The following is a 16,732-nucleotide window of genomic DNA, read 5'->3' on the forward strand; positions in this document are numbered from 1 at the left end:
TTGTTGCTCTTGTTATACAGTCATACCTCGTGTTGTGTTAGGTTCATGTTGCGTCTTTTTGGCTTGCGAACACAGCAAACCCAGAAGTGTACGCTTCCGGGTCTCGCCTCACGTGCGTGCACAGAAGCATTCTGCATGCTTCGCACATGCGCAGAAGTGCTCTATCACGCCGTGCGCAAAAACGGCGCTCTAGTTACAGACTTTTCGGGGTGCGAACGGCATGCTGGAACGGATCGAGTCCGTAACTAGAGGTACCACTGTATGTTCATTTCATATTTTATGGATTCTGTTTTTATTGGTGTTACTTTATGGTAATAGCTTTGGGCTCATTTTTGACAGAAAGCAGTATACTGTATAAAAAAAACTTAAAAGCAAGCAAGTAAATAAAGTAGGGGCAATCTCTTCCAGTGGAGAGCTAAGCACTCCCAGAGTGTCTCTGCATAGTTTTTGCTCCTGCACTCCTTTAAGGTGGTTCTGCAGCAGGTCCCACAGTTTCCTTTGGCAGTCCATAGTTGGCCCTAAGGATACTGGTTTGCAGAATGATGGTGGTGCTGGAAAGTTGCCCGTTAAGCTCCCATATGTAATCCAACTAGCACATGACGATGACAGCTCCTCCTTTGTCAGTCTCCTTGACTGTAATGTCAAAACTGCTTCTGGAGGTAGATGGCATTATGTTCTGCGTGGTTAAGATTATAAAAGCAAGCAGTGCTGTTTGTTGACAATGATCTCGGCAAAAGGACACAAGCACTCTAGGCAAAGGTCCAATCTTGTTCAGCAGCCATCAGGCGGGATCCATGCTGAATTTCTCTCTTGGAAGCACTGTGAGGAATGCTATTGAGTGTTGTTGCACTCTTTAAATGGGTGGTGGGTCATAAACTAATCTTTGGATTATAAACGATAGGGAAAATCTTCCAGGTTGCCAGAAACCACATCATATTTGTGAAAATCTGGTGGATGAAATGGAGAACTGAGTTCTTGCCCTGTTTGTAGTGCTTTATAAACTGGGCAAAGCACTGGTGCAATTGAGGAGAAGAAAGGTATCATGTTTCCCCCAACAGCAGACTTGGGTGGCATGAGAATAGTTTTAATTATGGAAAGGCGGCATACAGATAAAATGGCAGTGCTAGTGATGATCAAATCACTACATTTGATTATCCCCATCTGAGCAAATCAATGTGATCAAATCAATTATTCCTTCAATCTCTATTCGTTTAACTTACAGTCCACCTGTGATTTCACAGCTCACTACCTTCTCCATTTCCAAAGTAGCTGAGAGTTTGATTTAAAGGAATGGCATCAAAACATTACATGTTTTAAAACTACTTGGAGTTCTGTAAGCTACTGGAACACATTTTCAGCATTTGAAACGGGCACCTTCCCCATTTTTCCAGTTTGTGGTAGCCTCACAACCTATGCAAACACTTTTTCCAGATTTCTAAGCTGTGCAAGATGAAACCAGGTTACATGTCCACTGTTTTTGACTTAGAATCATAGAATCATAGAGTTGGAAGAGACCACAAGGGCCATCCAGTCCAACCCCCTGCCAAGCAGGAAACACCATCAAAGCATTCCTGACAGATGGCTGTCAAGCCTCCGCTTAAAGACCTCCAAAGAAGGAGACTCCACCACACTCCTTGGCAGCAAATTCCACTGTCGGACAGCTCTTACTGTCAGGAAGTTCTTCCTAATGTTTAGGTGGAATCTTCTTTCTTGTAGTTTGAATCCATTGCCCCGTGTCTGCTTCTCTGGAGCAGCAGAAAACAACCTTTCACCCTCCTCTATATGACATCCTTTTATATATTTGAACATGGCTATCATACTTGAGCTTCACATTCTCATCTTTGCTAAAATAACCACGCTCGTTACGCCAGTCCTGTCAACCCTTTACTGCACATTCTCACAGCTGCTGAGATCTACCCTAAATGAAAGGCAGGATATTTTATCTCACTCACCCGAAGGGAAACTTTGTTGCCCGCGGAAACACCCCAACCTTTCCAGCGTACGGCCTTCTTCTGCCATTAATATCCCTATTTTTGCTGAGACTTTTGAAAGCTACTTTCAGATATGGGGAAATATTTAAGGTCGGCAACAGTGGTGAAGGGACATGCCGCAATCCCTTGTAGACCTATACAGTACTTGTGTGTTGTGGGTTAGTGGTTTTCATTAAACTATCATGCTTTTTGGGGTACTACAATATTTTAAAGGGCATACCAAACTCAGGGGTTCCTAGGATATACAGAAGCACTGTAGCTCAGGGCTCATCCAGGCTTCCTTTTGTGCCACACTCCTAGGCACAGGTCTAGGATTTAAAACCCTGTGTCTGAGTGATTTGTTTTGTTTTCGTCTCGGCCCTTTCCCCGAGAAAAGCTGCGTTTTATTGCTGAATCACAGCAAATGGCAGTTGAGTTTTCTGCAGATTGCCATTTGCTCCAATTCAGCAGTAAAATATGGTTTTCCCAGAGAGAGCACCAGGACCAAAAACAAACACATGCTTGGACATGGGGCTTTAAATCTAGGACCTGTGTCTGGAAACCACGGTGCTACAGGAAATCTTGATGAGCCTTAAGTGGCAAAGTATCTGCATCGCATGCAAAGGTCCCAGGTTCAGTCCACTGCAGATAGGGCTGGGAATCTCCCCTGTCTGAAACCCTGGAGAGGTGCTGCCAGTCAGTGTAGGCAATACTGAGCTAGATGTGGTGATGCTCTGACTCAATATAAGACAGCTTTTTATGTTCCCAGGCGTTCCTTTATGTGGAATGACGCAAAGGATCCCTGCAGTTCAGTCCTCTGACTGGCAACACCCCTCCAAAGTCAGCAGTCTTCCCCATCCTGGCTACCCAAGACTCTTCAACTGCAAATGGAAAACGCTCGACAATAAGACGCAAAGCATGCACACTGCCCCACGGCTAATTTGCCACAGGCATCCTTGCTAAAAGTGGGGCGCCCCAGACAACTCAGCTCTCTGGATCTCTTAGGAGCAAACTACACATGACATTGTGCAGACTTTAAAAAAAGTGTGTGCTTAAACTGGATCATTTTACTTCTAAGAAAAAAGGAAGCTGTGGGGCTCTGATCTGAAACATTCTCCAAATCCAGATTGGGTCCCTCAACCAGTTCCTGCTGACAATCCACAGCCATGCATTTGAAACACCTGGTTTCCACCACGAAAAAAAAATCCTGGGAATCGTAGGTTGTTAAGGGTTCTGGGAATTATAGCTCTGTGAGGGATAGAAACTATAGTTCCAATTATTCTTTTGGGTGCATGTTGTGGATGTGACCACAGGACACACTGTCCTTGTCAGAGGACCCTGGAGGATCTGCCATAGATGTGTTTTCTGAGGTGAAGCATAAGAAAGTTGAGGCCTCCTGTACTGTTTTTCAGCTCAGGCCCGCTGCTGAGTGCACTTAGTGAGGGGATGGCTTCAAGTGGTGCTGCCCTTTGGGGCTGTGTTTGTGCTTGGGGACACCTGTTGCCATGAAAGGCGAGGGAGGCCCTGCGGCTCGTGGCTCACAGGCTGCCAAACAGCTGCCAAACCATTGCAGCCCTTCTGTCACTGCCTGCCCAATACCTGATGGACATGGACAGGCTGGATTTAAGTATCACGCATTCGCTTGCCAGCTCTCAGAGAAGCAAACCCACAGAGACTGTGTGCCTTGATCCTTGAGCACCCTATTGCTTTAATCTTTGCAGATGAGCAGTAAAATCACTTCACTGCTGGAACGTCCCATTGATAGACGTCTGAAGACCTTATTAAGTCATGCCCGCTCTCAATTCTAAGGTGGCTTTAGAAGGCAATGGACTTGCTCATCAGAGGAGGCCAGAAGTCAATCTTGTTCCACCACTACAAGGCAAGACCATTCATTCACCAGACCAACCTCTTCCACCACCCCAACACAATAAACCTGTGCAGTCCAGAAACTGAAAACACACACACTTTGACAAGGGTTGTAGCTCAGTGGTAGATCATCCGCTTTGCATGCAGAAAGTCCCAGCTTCAATTCCCAGCATCTCCAGGTAGGACCAGGTAAGATTCCCCTGCCCAAAACCCTAGAGAGCCACTGCCAGTCAGTGTAGACAATACTGAGCTAAGGGGACAAGTGGCCTGACTCGGTATTAAGTAGCTTCCCATACTTGTGCTACGGAAAGTGCTAAAGAACAAATAGCTCCAGGTGGCTCTGGAAAGGAAACCAACTATGAACTGAAAGTTAAGGCAAAAATCCCAGGTTTGGGACCAGTCTGACTTCAGAAGCAAACCAAGTGGTTGCTGTGGTGAAGAAGCACCCATGAAGAAGCATGTGACCCTAAAACAGGCTTCCTCAACCTCAGCCCTCCAGATGTTTTGAAACTACAATTCCCATCATCCCTGACCACTGGTCCTGCTAGCTAGGCATCATGGGAGTTGTAGGCCAAAAACACCTGGAGGGCCGAGATTGAGCAATCCTGCCCTAGAACCTTCTGCAACATTACCAGGGATTCTGGGGTGCAAATTTGGGATTACTTGGGGCAGCCAAATGTACCATAACTCAGCATCAGAGCAGAAGCTTTACATGCAGAGGACCTCGGGTTCTCTGGCATCTTCAGTTACAATTTTGGTAGGAAAGAATCTGCTGAGATCCTGGAAGGGTCCTAACAGACAGTGCAGACAAAAGTGAACTACATGAACAAACAGTGCCTTGGCAAATCTAAGACCTGTGCACAAGAGCAACTCCTGCAGTTTCCAGCAACTGGTATTCGAAAGCATTACTGCCTGAATCTGGCAGTGAATCAGACTTGGTCCATACTGCAGCAATAATTTACCCCAAATGGAAATGGGACATGCCATTAGCCCAAACCATTGTGAAATACAGCTACTCACCTTTGACTGTGACCAGCACAGAGCTGTATGTTTGCCCTGCCAGGTTGGAAGCCGTACATGTGTAGAGACCGTTGTCAACCTGCTTGCAGAAGAGGATCTTCAGCACAAAATTCTCCTGCTCATCCTCATAGATGATGTGCCTCCGTCCTTCGAGGATGACTTCGCCATCCTTCTTCCAAACAATCTCTGGCTTGGGTTCTCCCGTCACGTAGCAGCTCATCTTGGCGTGTTTCCCCTCTGTGACGGTGAAAGTACGTGTCGTCACCCCGTAGTAAGAACCACCATCGCCCCGGAAGCTCTTTGCTGTCAAGCTGGCGGCCCTCTCGTAGTCAAGGGAGAGGCTCAGGCCGAGTTTCGACCGCCCTTCCATGGAGGTGTATGCCGTGGAGATCAGGGAGTCGGCAGTGGTTAAGTCTGTCTTTCTTATTTCTTCTCGCCTTTTTTGCAAGTGTGAGAGCAATGGGGAGGTCTTGCTGCTGCCGGTGTCTATAGTGTGCCTTGTGCCACCTGGGCTGTAAGAATCTGGTGTGTCCACCACCAGTGCAGCTGCTGCACTGGTGGCCCCGAGGGGGTTCTCTGCACGGCAAGTGTACGTCCCGCTGTCCACCAACCGAGTGCTTTGGATCTTGAGGGCATTTTTCTCCCCCTGGGTCTCAATCTGGATGCGGTTGGACTCTGACCGCCCGCCCAGGTGCCTCCCGTCTTTCTCCCAGTTCACCGAAAGGGGTGGGCTACCCTGGACAATGCATTTGAACATGGCGTCTTCTCCCATGATGACTCGGATAGAAGTGGGCTTCTGGATGAAATAAGGTGCCGATTCTGTCACAGTGGTCTGCTCCCCAACTTTGATGCTAACTGCGGCAAAAGCTTCCCCAATTGAGTTCTTGGCCCTGCAGATATATTGACCACTGTCATCCAGACTCAAGTCATAAATGGTTAAACGATATAGATCGCCATCTTCCACCATTTTAAATCTTCCCCCTGTCTGGATAGGAAGTTTATCCTTCTCCCAGCTCACCAGCGGGATGGGATTTCCAATGATCTGGCAACTGAGCGTGGCATCTTTCCCCATGGATACCACAAAGGCCTTAGGCCTGGTCAGGAACCTCGGGACTCCACTGTAAGAGCTGAAATCCATCTTGATGGCCTGGAAAGAAAAAAAAGAGGGGGGGAAGCAACTGTAAGAGCAATGCCAGGGTTTTCTTTTTCTTTTAACACTCCATAGCACTGAAGTATCTGACAGCAGCCACAAAAAGCCTGAATTTCTGGACCATAAAGTTTCCAGCTTTGAAGCAACACAGCGTCTGAGCTTCAAGTTGGTCTCTCATTACAGAGAATCCTCACCTGATTGCTTCAGGCGGTTAAACCTGAACACATTCAAAGCCAATCTGTCAAGAATCTAAGCAGAATTACAAAACTTCATTCACTTGCGGAGGATATACAGATACAGATACAGTTGGATGCTAAAACATTTACCCTCTCCAAGCTAATGACCATTTCACCACAATTGGAAATAGGAAAGATTAATCAATCTCATATAAGGTATACCTGAAGGAGCATTTCCACCCACAGTGTTCAGCTCCAAGGGCGTTCTGGCAGTTCCCTCACTGCAAGAAGTGAATACAGTGAACTTGGCAGAGGGCCTCCTCAACACCCACCCTGTGGAATGCCCTCCCATCAGAAATCACAGAGATAAATAATTATATGACTTTCCAAAGACATCTGAAGAAAGCTCTATCGGGAAGTTTTTAATGTGTGATGTTTCGTTATGGTTTTTTTTATAATCTGTTGGAAGCTGCCCAGAGTGGCTGGGGCAACCTAGGCAGATGGGCAGGGTATAAGTAAAGAAGAAGAAGAAGAAGAAGAAGAAGAAGAAGAAGAAGAAGAAGCAAGTGGAGGCATGCTCTGGATTTCTTTTTGGGTAAATCAGTTTTTAAATAACTTTTTGTTAATACAGTTGGGAATTGACCACTGAAATTAAAATTGAAGGATAAGACATTGCAAGGTCAGAATATGTTATGACCAGTCCTGTTATGACCAGTCCAGAGGCTGCCCAGACAAGATTGGCTCAAGTGTTGCCTACAGACCATCGGCTGGTGATCTCTTAAAGCAGGGTAGCCAATGGGGTGTCCTCCAAGTGCTGTGGACTGTAACACATCCCTGACCACTGGCCATGCTGACAGGGGCTAGAAAGGCGAGAGGATTTTGGTTCAGTTCACTTTTTAATATGAACATCCCAAATTCATACTTCTTGAAACTTCTTGAACCAAAACACAGTTCTTCTTGGGTATTCACATCTCTGAATTTTGTAGTGCACTTCTCCAACCAAATGATGCGTACAACAATGTGGGAGTGTGCCTATTTGTGAAAATAACATACAAAAATGCATTATACTAGGGGAAACTGCATATAAAAATGTGTATATTAGGCAAAATTTGAACTAAAATGTTGGTGAATATTCATGACGAATTCAAAAATAATAATAATTGCAAATTGATGCAGAAATGTGGTGAACTTAAGAATGGAAAAATTAGAAACTGCCAAAATCTGCCCATCCCTAGCTGAGGCTGATGGGAGTTATGGTTGAAAACATCCGGTGGACACCACAGTGCTTCATATATTCAGCTCTTTGTGTTTTCCCAACCAGGTCCACTAAAAGTTGCAGTATAAAGCCTCATCCCCACACTGAAAAAGCACAAGCACAAACACCACTTATATCCACAGCTCTCAAGAAGACTGAGACAAGTCATCATACCACCAAAAATAGACTATAAAGCAAGTACCCAAAAAGTCTGACTAACCCTTCCAAATTAGGAGTTTGCACCAGCTGATTAACTCAGTGGGAAACTGATATCATTGGGTCCAAATATGTGTCTTTGATGATGTTACTGAAAATCCATTCATCATTTCAACCCAGTTATATCTGTTCATGAATCACAATGTGAAACGATGCCTTTATTTAGACTATCTTGTGCTGGAGACGCAAAACCCAACTACAGTGGTACCTCGACTTACGAGCGACTCGACTTCCGTATTTTTCGACTTCCGAATGACCTCCAGAAGCGAAAAAATGGCCGCCGCTTCCGAAATTTCCGACTTGCGAAGGGAAAGCGGCGGCACGATACCTCAACTTACGAAAATTTGAACACGCTATTTTCGACTTCGATTTTTTTTCCTGTTCCGAGATGGTGCCTTCAACTTACGAAGATTTCGACTTACAAGCGCGCCTTCGGAACGGATTAATTTCATAAGTTGAAGTACCACTGTACTAGCTTTTGTATTTCCGAAAGATGGTTAAATTCTTAGCAACTGAAAAACGTACAGAGGACCCCTACTGGATCAGGCCATAAGTCCATCTAGTTCAGCATGGTGTTTCCCACAGTGGCCAAAACCTCACAAGCAAGACATGAGAACCGTGGTCCTCTCTTTCTGGTGTCCCCCAGAAACTGGTGCTCAGAGGCATACTTTTCCTGAAACTGGAGTTTGAATACAGCCATCATACATTAGTTACCATGCCATGTTCAAGATTCTTGTATTAATTTGCATGTTCCATAACAACTCAAGTCTAGGATACCCCCATATCCTGGTCACTTGAGTGGTTATCAGTAGAGATGTGAAGGCCCGGAAAAACCCCAGAAAACCCCAGAAAAATTCGAAAAAACCAATTTTTTCCATTTTATTTCTGAAGCCTTTTTTGTTTTTTTCCAAAAAAATGGAAAAAATGGAAAAATAAAAAATAGATTGTGGAATGTTTTATTTTAACATGATGAATAAAATATTTTAAGATAAGGGGTTCAAATATTTTATAAATCATTTCTAAAAAATATGTATGGTATATCAAATTATTCTAATTTCTGTGAGGACAAGCAAGACCTAAGTTACAAACTGAACTCTCCAATGCAAGAACAAGATACTTTTCCTCCTTTAGGAGGTGCTGTTGTCACCAGAAAAGAAAAAGGTTTCAGTTTTGTTTTTGCATGTGTGTGGTATGCATTGGTTCTGTTCCTCTTCACTAGGCCTCAAAGCACTGGAAGAAAATAGAGAGCAACAAAAAGGGCCTGAAAGTATATACTTAATTACAGCTCAGAAAATGATTCTGATTAAATTTCATGCCCATTCATGAAATTCCCACTTCCTTCTTCACTTCTTTTTATGAGAATGTTTTTTTAAATACTGTGGAGAGGAAATATGAATAATTGTTACTTCTGAATTTTTAAAAATTGTTTTGTGGAGTTCCCCCCCCCCCACATAAACTAGTAAACAGTTCAGGAGATTGTTGTTCCATTTGTTACAAATAAATATTATTTTTAAAGTAAATTCTGTTTGTAATACCGGGTAATTGTTTGGATACACTATATTTTTAATATGCTAGTCGTGATAATTTTATGCCCATTAAAATTGTCCATAGTTATAGTTTATGTTTCTAAAGTAACAGAATGACTTTCAATCTGGAAAAGAAAAAAGAAGTGCTAATGTAGCATTTTTTTCAATTTTTCTGAAAATTTCCGTTTCCCCCTGAAAAAAAACGGGGGGAAACAGGGGGTTTTCCGAGCTTCAAAATTTCCAGAAATTTTGCATCTCTAGTTTTCAGCAGCTACTAGCAATGATTTTTTTTTTAATATTTTTAAATAAATAAATCACCACTAGAAGCCCCTGAGAGTACCTGGATTTGAAAAGCCAACTAAGGGCTCATCCAGGCTTCCTTTTGTTGCCATGTTTCTAGGAAAAGGTCTGGACTTCATGTCCAAGTGTGGTTTTCTCATTGTGGCTGTTTTTCTGTTTTGTCCTGGTGCTTTAGTAGGGAAAAGCTGGGTTTTTCTTGGATTGGGTTTTCCACGGACTGCTGTTTGCGCCTTTTCAGCAACAAAACACAGGTTTTCGTGGGGAAAGTACCAGGGCAAAACAAGCAAGCAAGCAAACAAACAAACACATTGGAGACAGAGCTTTAAAGTGCACTTCTGGGCCTGGAAAGAACCAGCGCCTGATTTGGGACGGTCCAGGCTGTTCTCTTGCACAGGTCGCCGAGCCAAAGGGGTGCAAAATTGAGAAAATCCATAACTGAGAAGATCCCTTTTGGGGTGGCAAATTTTGGCCTCACACAGGGCGCCGTATTATAAAATATTACCAAAGCCCACCCCTGAAAGCACAGCACAAAAGGAAGTCTGGATGTGGCCTGAGTCGGCGGTCAGCACTGTGTGTTGTAGCAGAATATTTCATAAACAAATCATGTGCATCTTGAAGATTTCACTTTTGTCTCACCTGAAATTCCTGGCAAGTCAGTTTCACTAGTATCATGAGGGAGAAATTCTCATCCTTCTTTATCTCCACACCTTGCACAATATTATAAACCTGTATCCCATCCCCTTTCTAACCATTTTTCCCAACTAAAAATCCGCAAATAAATTTTAATGTGAAAAGTCCTTCCAGCTGCTATTTTTATTTCTATCTATCTATTTTATTTTATTTTATTTTATTATTTACCACCCTTCCCCCCACCCCTCCACACACGGAGCTCATTTTGTGTCCGTGGTTCTTCCCCTCCCCATTTTTATCCTTACAACCACCCTGAGAGGTCGGTTAGGCTGAGACGCAGTGGCAGGCCCAAGATCGCTTCATGGCTGAGCGGTGAATTCGAACCATGGCCTCCCAAGGCCGTAGCCCCAACACAGTAACTCTTACCCCACACTGGCATGAGGTGACTGTGTGGAAATTTCCCCCCCTCACCTCACACGGCTTGTTTGTAATCTTGTGTAATTCAAAAAGCAGTACAGTTGTACCTTGGTTTACAACCATAATCCATTCCGGAGGTCCGTTTGTAAACCAAAACAGGTTGTAAACCAAGGTGCGCTTTCGACAATGGGGCCTCATAATTTGGATTTGTTCGTAATAAAAAAATAAATAAAATGGGTTGTAGTCCAAAAAAGGCTGCAAACCGGGAAACGCACTTCTGGGTTTGACGTGTTTGTAATCCAAAACATATGCAAATCGAGACGTATGCAAACCAAGGTATCACTGTCCCTTTTCTAATCATGGCCCCCCACCACAAATTTGAGGCCCCCCACCACACCCCACACAAATTTGAGGCCCATAAAAGCTTCCGTTGAAGAGGGCAGCTGCCTTCTTCTGCCATGGTGGGATAGGAGGGGGCTCGGTGAGAGAAAGTTACCTCAGAAATTGGTTTTCAAAAACTACAAACTGATCTAGCACCTGGGATCAATAAGCTAATTTCACACTCAGCATCTGAAAGCACTGGATAATGCTTTTTCAAAGGGCAAGGTTGTTAGGGGCGACTCCAGAAAATGTTGTTCAAAATACCTGCCCTCAGAAGGCTGGCAGTTGCCTACAGTATATATATAATTTTTTTCACAGGTAAAATACAATTCATCAAACATTTGCCAGCATACAGCTGCCTATAGTTCCACTTCTGACACAAAGATAAAACATGGAGGAAATATGCAGTACAGGTCACTTGCTGCCATTAGTGGTTTAGTGTTGCCGTCACAAAAACCAGAACTTCTAGGAAGATTTGAGTCAGCATCATTCTCTCAGAAATTCAGGCCCTACATGAGGGTAATGTGGTGTTATTCGGAGTTGCTGGATTACGGCCCAGTTTGCACAGTAAACCACATTTAAAACAAACTAAGCTTTATTGTGAACCCACAGTGTGAACGTAAGGACATAGTGTTGCAAAAATCAACGTTTGAGGGAAAACAAAGGGTGTTTATTGCTAGCAATAATGGCACAGTGGAATCACTCTCCAAAAGCTGAGCAAAACCCCCAAATGGTGGTGCCTCCTTAATATACACAGATAGCTGTTATCTATTTGTTATGTATTGAAGTTCTCACCCTAGGCCACTAGGGGGTGTGTATATAGTTCATTCTGCTGCAGTTTTCACTCAGGTCCGCATATGCAAATGAAGGATTGAAAAGTGACGTTCAGGGATTGGGTAACTACAGAAAGTTGTTACTGTTGCTTTGTAGCTGAGTTCTATATAAGCAGGCTGCTGAGGCCTTCAGCTCATTTCTGTTCCAGCCTGAGAATAAACAAGAGCTGCTTAGAAATCACTGTGTTGTCTGCTGTGTCCACCCACTACTTAACACTATTAAAACAATACATATGCATAAATTTCCTCCAATCTAAAGTTACAACACAATACTAATTATACCAGTGTTTTTCAACCACTGTTCCGCGGCACACTAGTGTGCCGCGAGATGTTGCCTGGTGTGCCGTGGGAAAAATTGAAAAATTCAAGAGAATTACTTTATATATAGTCAATATAGGCACAGAGTTAATTTTGTTAACATTTTCTAATGGTGGTGTGCCTCGTGATTTTTTTCATGAAACAAGTGTGCCTTTGCCCAAAAAAGGTTGAAAAACACTGAATTATACCATGTATGGTCTTTCCTTCATTACCTATTCATTGAGCGAGCGAACAAATAACTCCCTGAGTGGGTTAGGACATTTGAGCAGAGCACATCTCCTTTTCAAATTGTAGACACTTAGCAATGCGTTTACAACCTTGGGAGTAAAGTTGCTCCTAGTGTAAGATTTTTGTTCAGTCGTGTCCGACTCTTCGTAAGGCACCACAAAGAAACAATAGGCACAAGGCCTCTAGCCTGGCTAGTTAGCTGAGCCTATAGGTCTCTATGTGCATCAATAGATTTTGCTTTATTAATTTGTAAAACGCTTTGAGGTTTTTTTGCAATCAAGCGGTGAATAATTTTATGAAATAGGCCCGCACCCTGTTTTCACAGTGGCCAACCAGATGCCCATGGGAAACCTTCAAGCAGGTCCTGGGTTCAACAGCACTTTCCTCACTTGTGATTTTGCACAACTTGTATACAGAAGCATACCGACTCCAACAGTGGAGATAGAACACAACTATCGTGTCAAGGAGCAATAATCATGTCTAGAAGCAAGCAGCCTTCTCCTTTAAAAAAAAAATCATCTAAGTTGCTAGCCCTCACTACTCCTTGTAGGAGCAAATACCCACAGATTAACTGTCTTCTGCATGAAGAAGTCCTTTTTTGTTTAATTATTATCTACTATTTCCACAAAATACACAATTTTATCCACTTCTATCATGTCACCCCTTATTTGCCTTTTCTCTAAACTAAAAAAAAAACCAAGCTTTCCTCTTAGCAGAGTTGCTCCAACCTCTTGATCATTTGGGTTTGCGGTTTTCTGAACCATTTCCAGCTCTATAATGTCCTTTTTGGAGGGTGAGGTGGACAGAACTGTACACAGTATTCCAAGTGTGCACCATCAATTTGTATGATGACATAATGATATTGGCAGTTTTGTGTTCAATCCTTTTTTGTAATTATCTCTCCCAAGGAATTTGCATTTTTCATAGCTCCTGCACACTAGACCGACATCTTCATAAAGCTATTCATTACAAACCCAAGGTCTCATTCCTGGTCAGTCACCAACAGTTCAGACCCTCCCCACATAAGTGTAGATGTGAGATTTATTTTATTTTATTGCCCCAGTGTGAATCATTTTACACTTGCTTGCACTGAATTGCATTTGCCATTGTACTGCCCATTCACCCAATTTGGAGAGATATTTCTGATGCTCCTTGGAATTCCTAGTTGCTTCAACTACCCTGAACAATTTTTTTAATCAGCAAACTTGGCTACCTCGCTGCACACCCCTAGGCGTACAGCATCTACACAGAAGTAGGAAAAAGTGGGTCCCAATACTAATCTTTTGGGGACTCCCATTTTCTAAATCCCTCTGTGTACACTGCTGAAAACGTCTTGCTATACTCCTCCCTAGTTCCTGATGCCGCCATGTTGCTGGGAAACAAGTCAGTCTATTTTGTTGTGATGTCCAAAACCACAAACAGTAACCATGGTTTGTTCTTGGCTTGCAGCTCATGGATTGTTTGGAGGAAGCAAACCACGAGCCAAGGTTCAGGTATCACAGTAAACTGGACTCTGGGTTATTTCCCAGCCGGAATGGGAGGGCTGGGGAGAGGGTTAGCACACTGCATGCTCACGTTAAACCCTAGTTTGCTTTTAACTATGGTTTAACATTATGTGTGAAGCAAGCCTATGGGTAGGTTGTGGGTAAGTGGGATTGGAAAGCTCCTGGTTTCACTTAATTGAGGACACCAACCCAGAGCAAACTATGACTGTAGCCAATTTCATTGAGACTAGCATCTGTACATTTTGCCTCCTATTTCAGGTTCTCCGAATGTTAGAAACCTATTCCCTTTTTAAAATGAAAGCTGGGAAATCTGGAAGTTATGGCTCATTCTTCAGATGAGGGAGCACCCTGTAGATACCCAACCCATGTGCTTAACCCTAAGAAAACCTGGAACGCACCACTAATGGGGCAAAAGAGAAGGAAAACTCCAGGTGGCTGAAAATAGAGGCCCAATGCATTTTGGAATTATCCTTCTTCTCTCTTTTTTAATCCTTTAGTGTGTTTTAAGCAGCAACTCCAACCAAGTGTGCGAACTCATTAATTTATTAATTTTCCATTTCAAGGACCTCCTGACTGTGTCACCCACCCTCACCTCTGAAACCAGGAAGAAAAGTCAAGTACAGGGGGGAAAGCCTGGAAGGAAGGGTTAAGGCACTGTTGGCCTAACTTGGCCCTCCAGCTGTTTTGGGACTACAATTCCCATCATCCCTGACCACTAGTCCTGTTAGCTAGGGATGATGGGAGTTGTAGTCCAAAAACAGCTGGAGGGCCAAGTTTGGCCAACACTGGGTTAAGGGCCCCGTGCCACTGCCTGTCCTTTACAATGATTTTCTCTCTCCACCTCTTTATTACTGTTAACCAGAAGACATATTTGCTGTCAGCACATAGAGTTCCACACCACCCTTAATCAATATGGGGACACCCGATTCTGGCAAGTGTTGACCTTGTGCCCCAAAGTGAGGCCACATGCTCATGCTAGCCATACCAAAAGCCTAGAGTTGAGTTGAGTCAGCCATTTCTGCCCCATATTGCTCATCAGCAAGCACAGATCTGTTTTCTACTTCCTCTAATCCTTATAAAACACTGTCAGCTTTTCTCCTCTCTTGAGCAAACGGCGCTACTTCTCTGATGTTACAAAACCCAACCCTAAGGTTACCAGATATTTTTCAGTGAATCCGGGGACACTTTTCAACTTCCTACTAAATAGATGGATTTTGTCAGGGGACTGAATTGTAAATCCGGGGACTGTCCCCGGGAAACGGGGACGTCTGGTAACCTTACCCTACCCTTCAGAAACACGCTATCGGCCTCTGTCTGTCACGTACCGGTACTTCTTTCTGCCTGCAAACCTCAAACACACATGCACTGTGGTGGGTCTACTCTGCAAGTAACTCCTGAGCTATGTAACAACCTCACTGTTAGCTTCTATTTCTCTAGACCAGGGGTGGCCAACTTCCAAGAGACTGTGATCTACTCACAGAGTTAAAAACTGGCAGTGATCTACCCCCTTTTTGGGGGTTCAGGTCAAACTTGTTGAGCTTCTTTAGGGAAGAGGAAAGCCCTGTTTTTGATGGTTCAGGTCATTTTAGGGGTGCAGGGCAAAGATGTTGAGCTTTTTTTTAGGAGAGCCAAAGATTTTTAGCTTCTTTGGAGGGAGCCACTGATCTACCAGTGATCTACCACAGACGTCCAGTGATCTACCGGTAGATCACAATCTACCTATTGGACATACCTGCTTTAGACAGTCTTCCCAAGGATGCAGAGATCTACACACATAATTTTATTAAAGCACTTGGTGTTTACAAGAGCTAAGCTAAGGAACATATTTGCAACACCAAGATTCAGCCACAGAAACTGTGCATAGTAGTTTCATATGCTAAAGAAAGGGGCAATTTCATATTGTTGCTAAAAGCAGTCCCCTTCAATACATCATATTCTATATTTCAGAGGAATGGGGCTGTAGCAGTCAAATCTATTCAAATACCGGTATTGGCCAATTCGCCTCTAGAATCTATCTTTCATATTTAACTTGTTACCTGGGATTATTTCTTGATCAGAACTGCCAGGCTGATGAAGATGAGAGTACCTTGGAGCACGTGCAGAATGGGGCTGTCTCTTGCCATTGCCACATTACAGCCAATTCACACATATCTGAGATTAGGGGCCAAGTGTAGGTCAAATGGTCTGGGTTTCGGGCAGGTGTGAGCCCCAGCACTGTTTAATTTGGCAGCAAAAATATATATATAATTTCTAGCCGTTTTGAACATATCTTATTTTTTAAGTTGTCACCTTTGAAGTTCTCCCGAGAAAATCTTTACAAACCTTCCCGTCTCGAAGCCCTTGCCCCTGGAAACTTTTCAAATCAGCAACAGGTGGTTCATGGATAGATGGTCCAAATCTGGACTTTGAGGGGTACAAGATAAAAAACCCAGCTGCCTCACACCTGGGAAAACCACGCTTGACTGATGGGCCACTTTGGAAGGCCAAAGCTGGCTGTCCTTAGGCAATAATCTCTCTCTCTCTCTCTCTCTCTTCCAGTGTGTCTCCCAACAAAAGTAAGACAATAAATAAATCTTGATTTCAGTGCAATCATATGGCATTTACACTGTGTACACATTATTCATTTAAAGCTCACTCCCCCCCCCCCAATAAACCTGAGACCTGTAGTTGGTTAAGGGTACTCAGGACTGCATCCCAAGAAGGGTAACTTCCCAAAGTTATTTGGAGGAGGTACTTTAAATGTAGAGTTGTGCAAACAGCCTGGTTTCCAAGAAAGTGGGCATAGGCTTGCAGCTTTAGCAAAAGTCTCATTCGCTATATCTCCTGTGTGTCCCATTGAAAAAAGTGCATACCTTCTATATGGATCTGCATTCTGCATAAATGCAGAAAGTAGGCAACGTTTTCCATCACAGAGACACTCCATGTCACTGAGCTACTGCTC

General features: G+C 43.6%; 1 protein-coding gene across 1 annotated transcript in view; it reads right to left on the reverse strand.

The window, feature by feature from the left end:
• The window catches only part of OBSCN (obscurin, cytoskeletal calmodulin and titin-interacting RhoGEF), a 216,747-nt gene that overhangs the window by 199,322 nt on the left and 693 nt on the right, over nucleotides 1–16,732 (reverse strand). Inside the window, exon 2 of the mRNA XM_033166000.1 lies at nucleotides 4,857–6,003. Within this exon, the coding sequence (XP_033021891.1) occupies nucleotides 4,857–5,994 (1,138 nt within the window). The 5' untranslated portion in view covers nucleotides 5,995–6,003. The remainder of the gene's footprint in view (nucleotides 1–4,856; nucleotides 6,004–16,732) is intronic.

This window comes from Lacerta agilis, chromosome 12 (assembly GCF_009819535.1).
Source record: "Lacerta agilis isolate rLacAgi1 chromosome 12, rLacAgi1.pri, whole genome shotgun sequence".
In the NCBI taxonomy this organism is placed as follows: Eukaryota; Metazoa; Chordata; class Lepidosauria; order Squamata; family Lacertidae; genus Lacerta; species Lacerta agilis.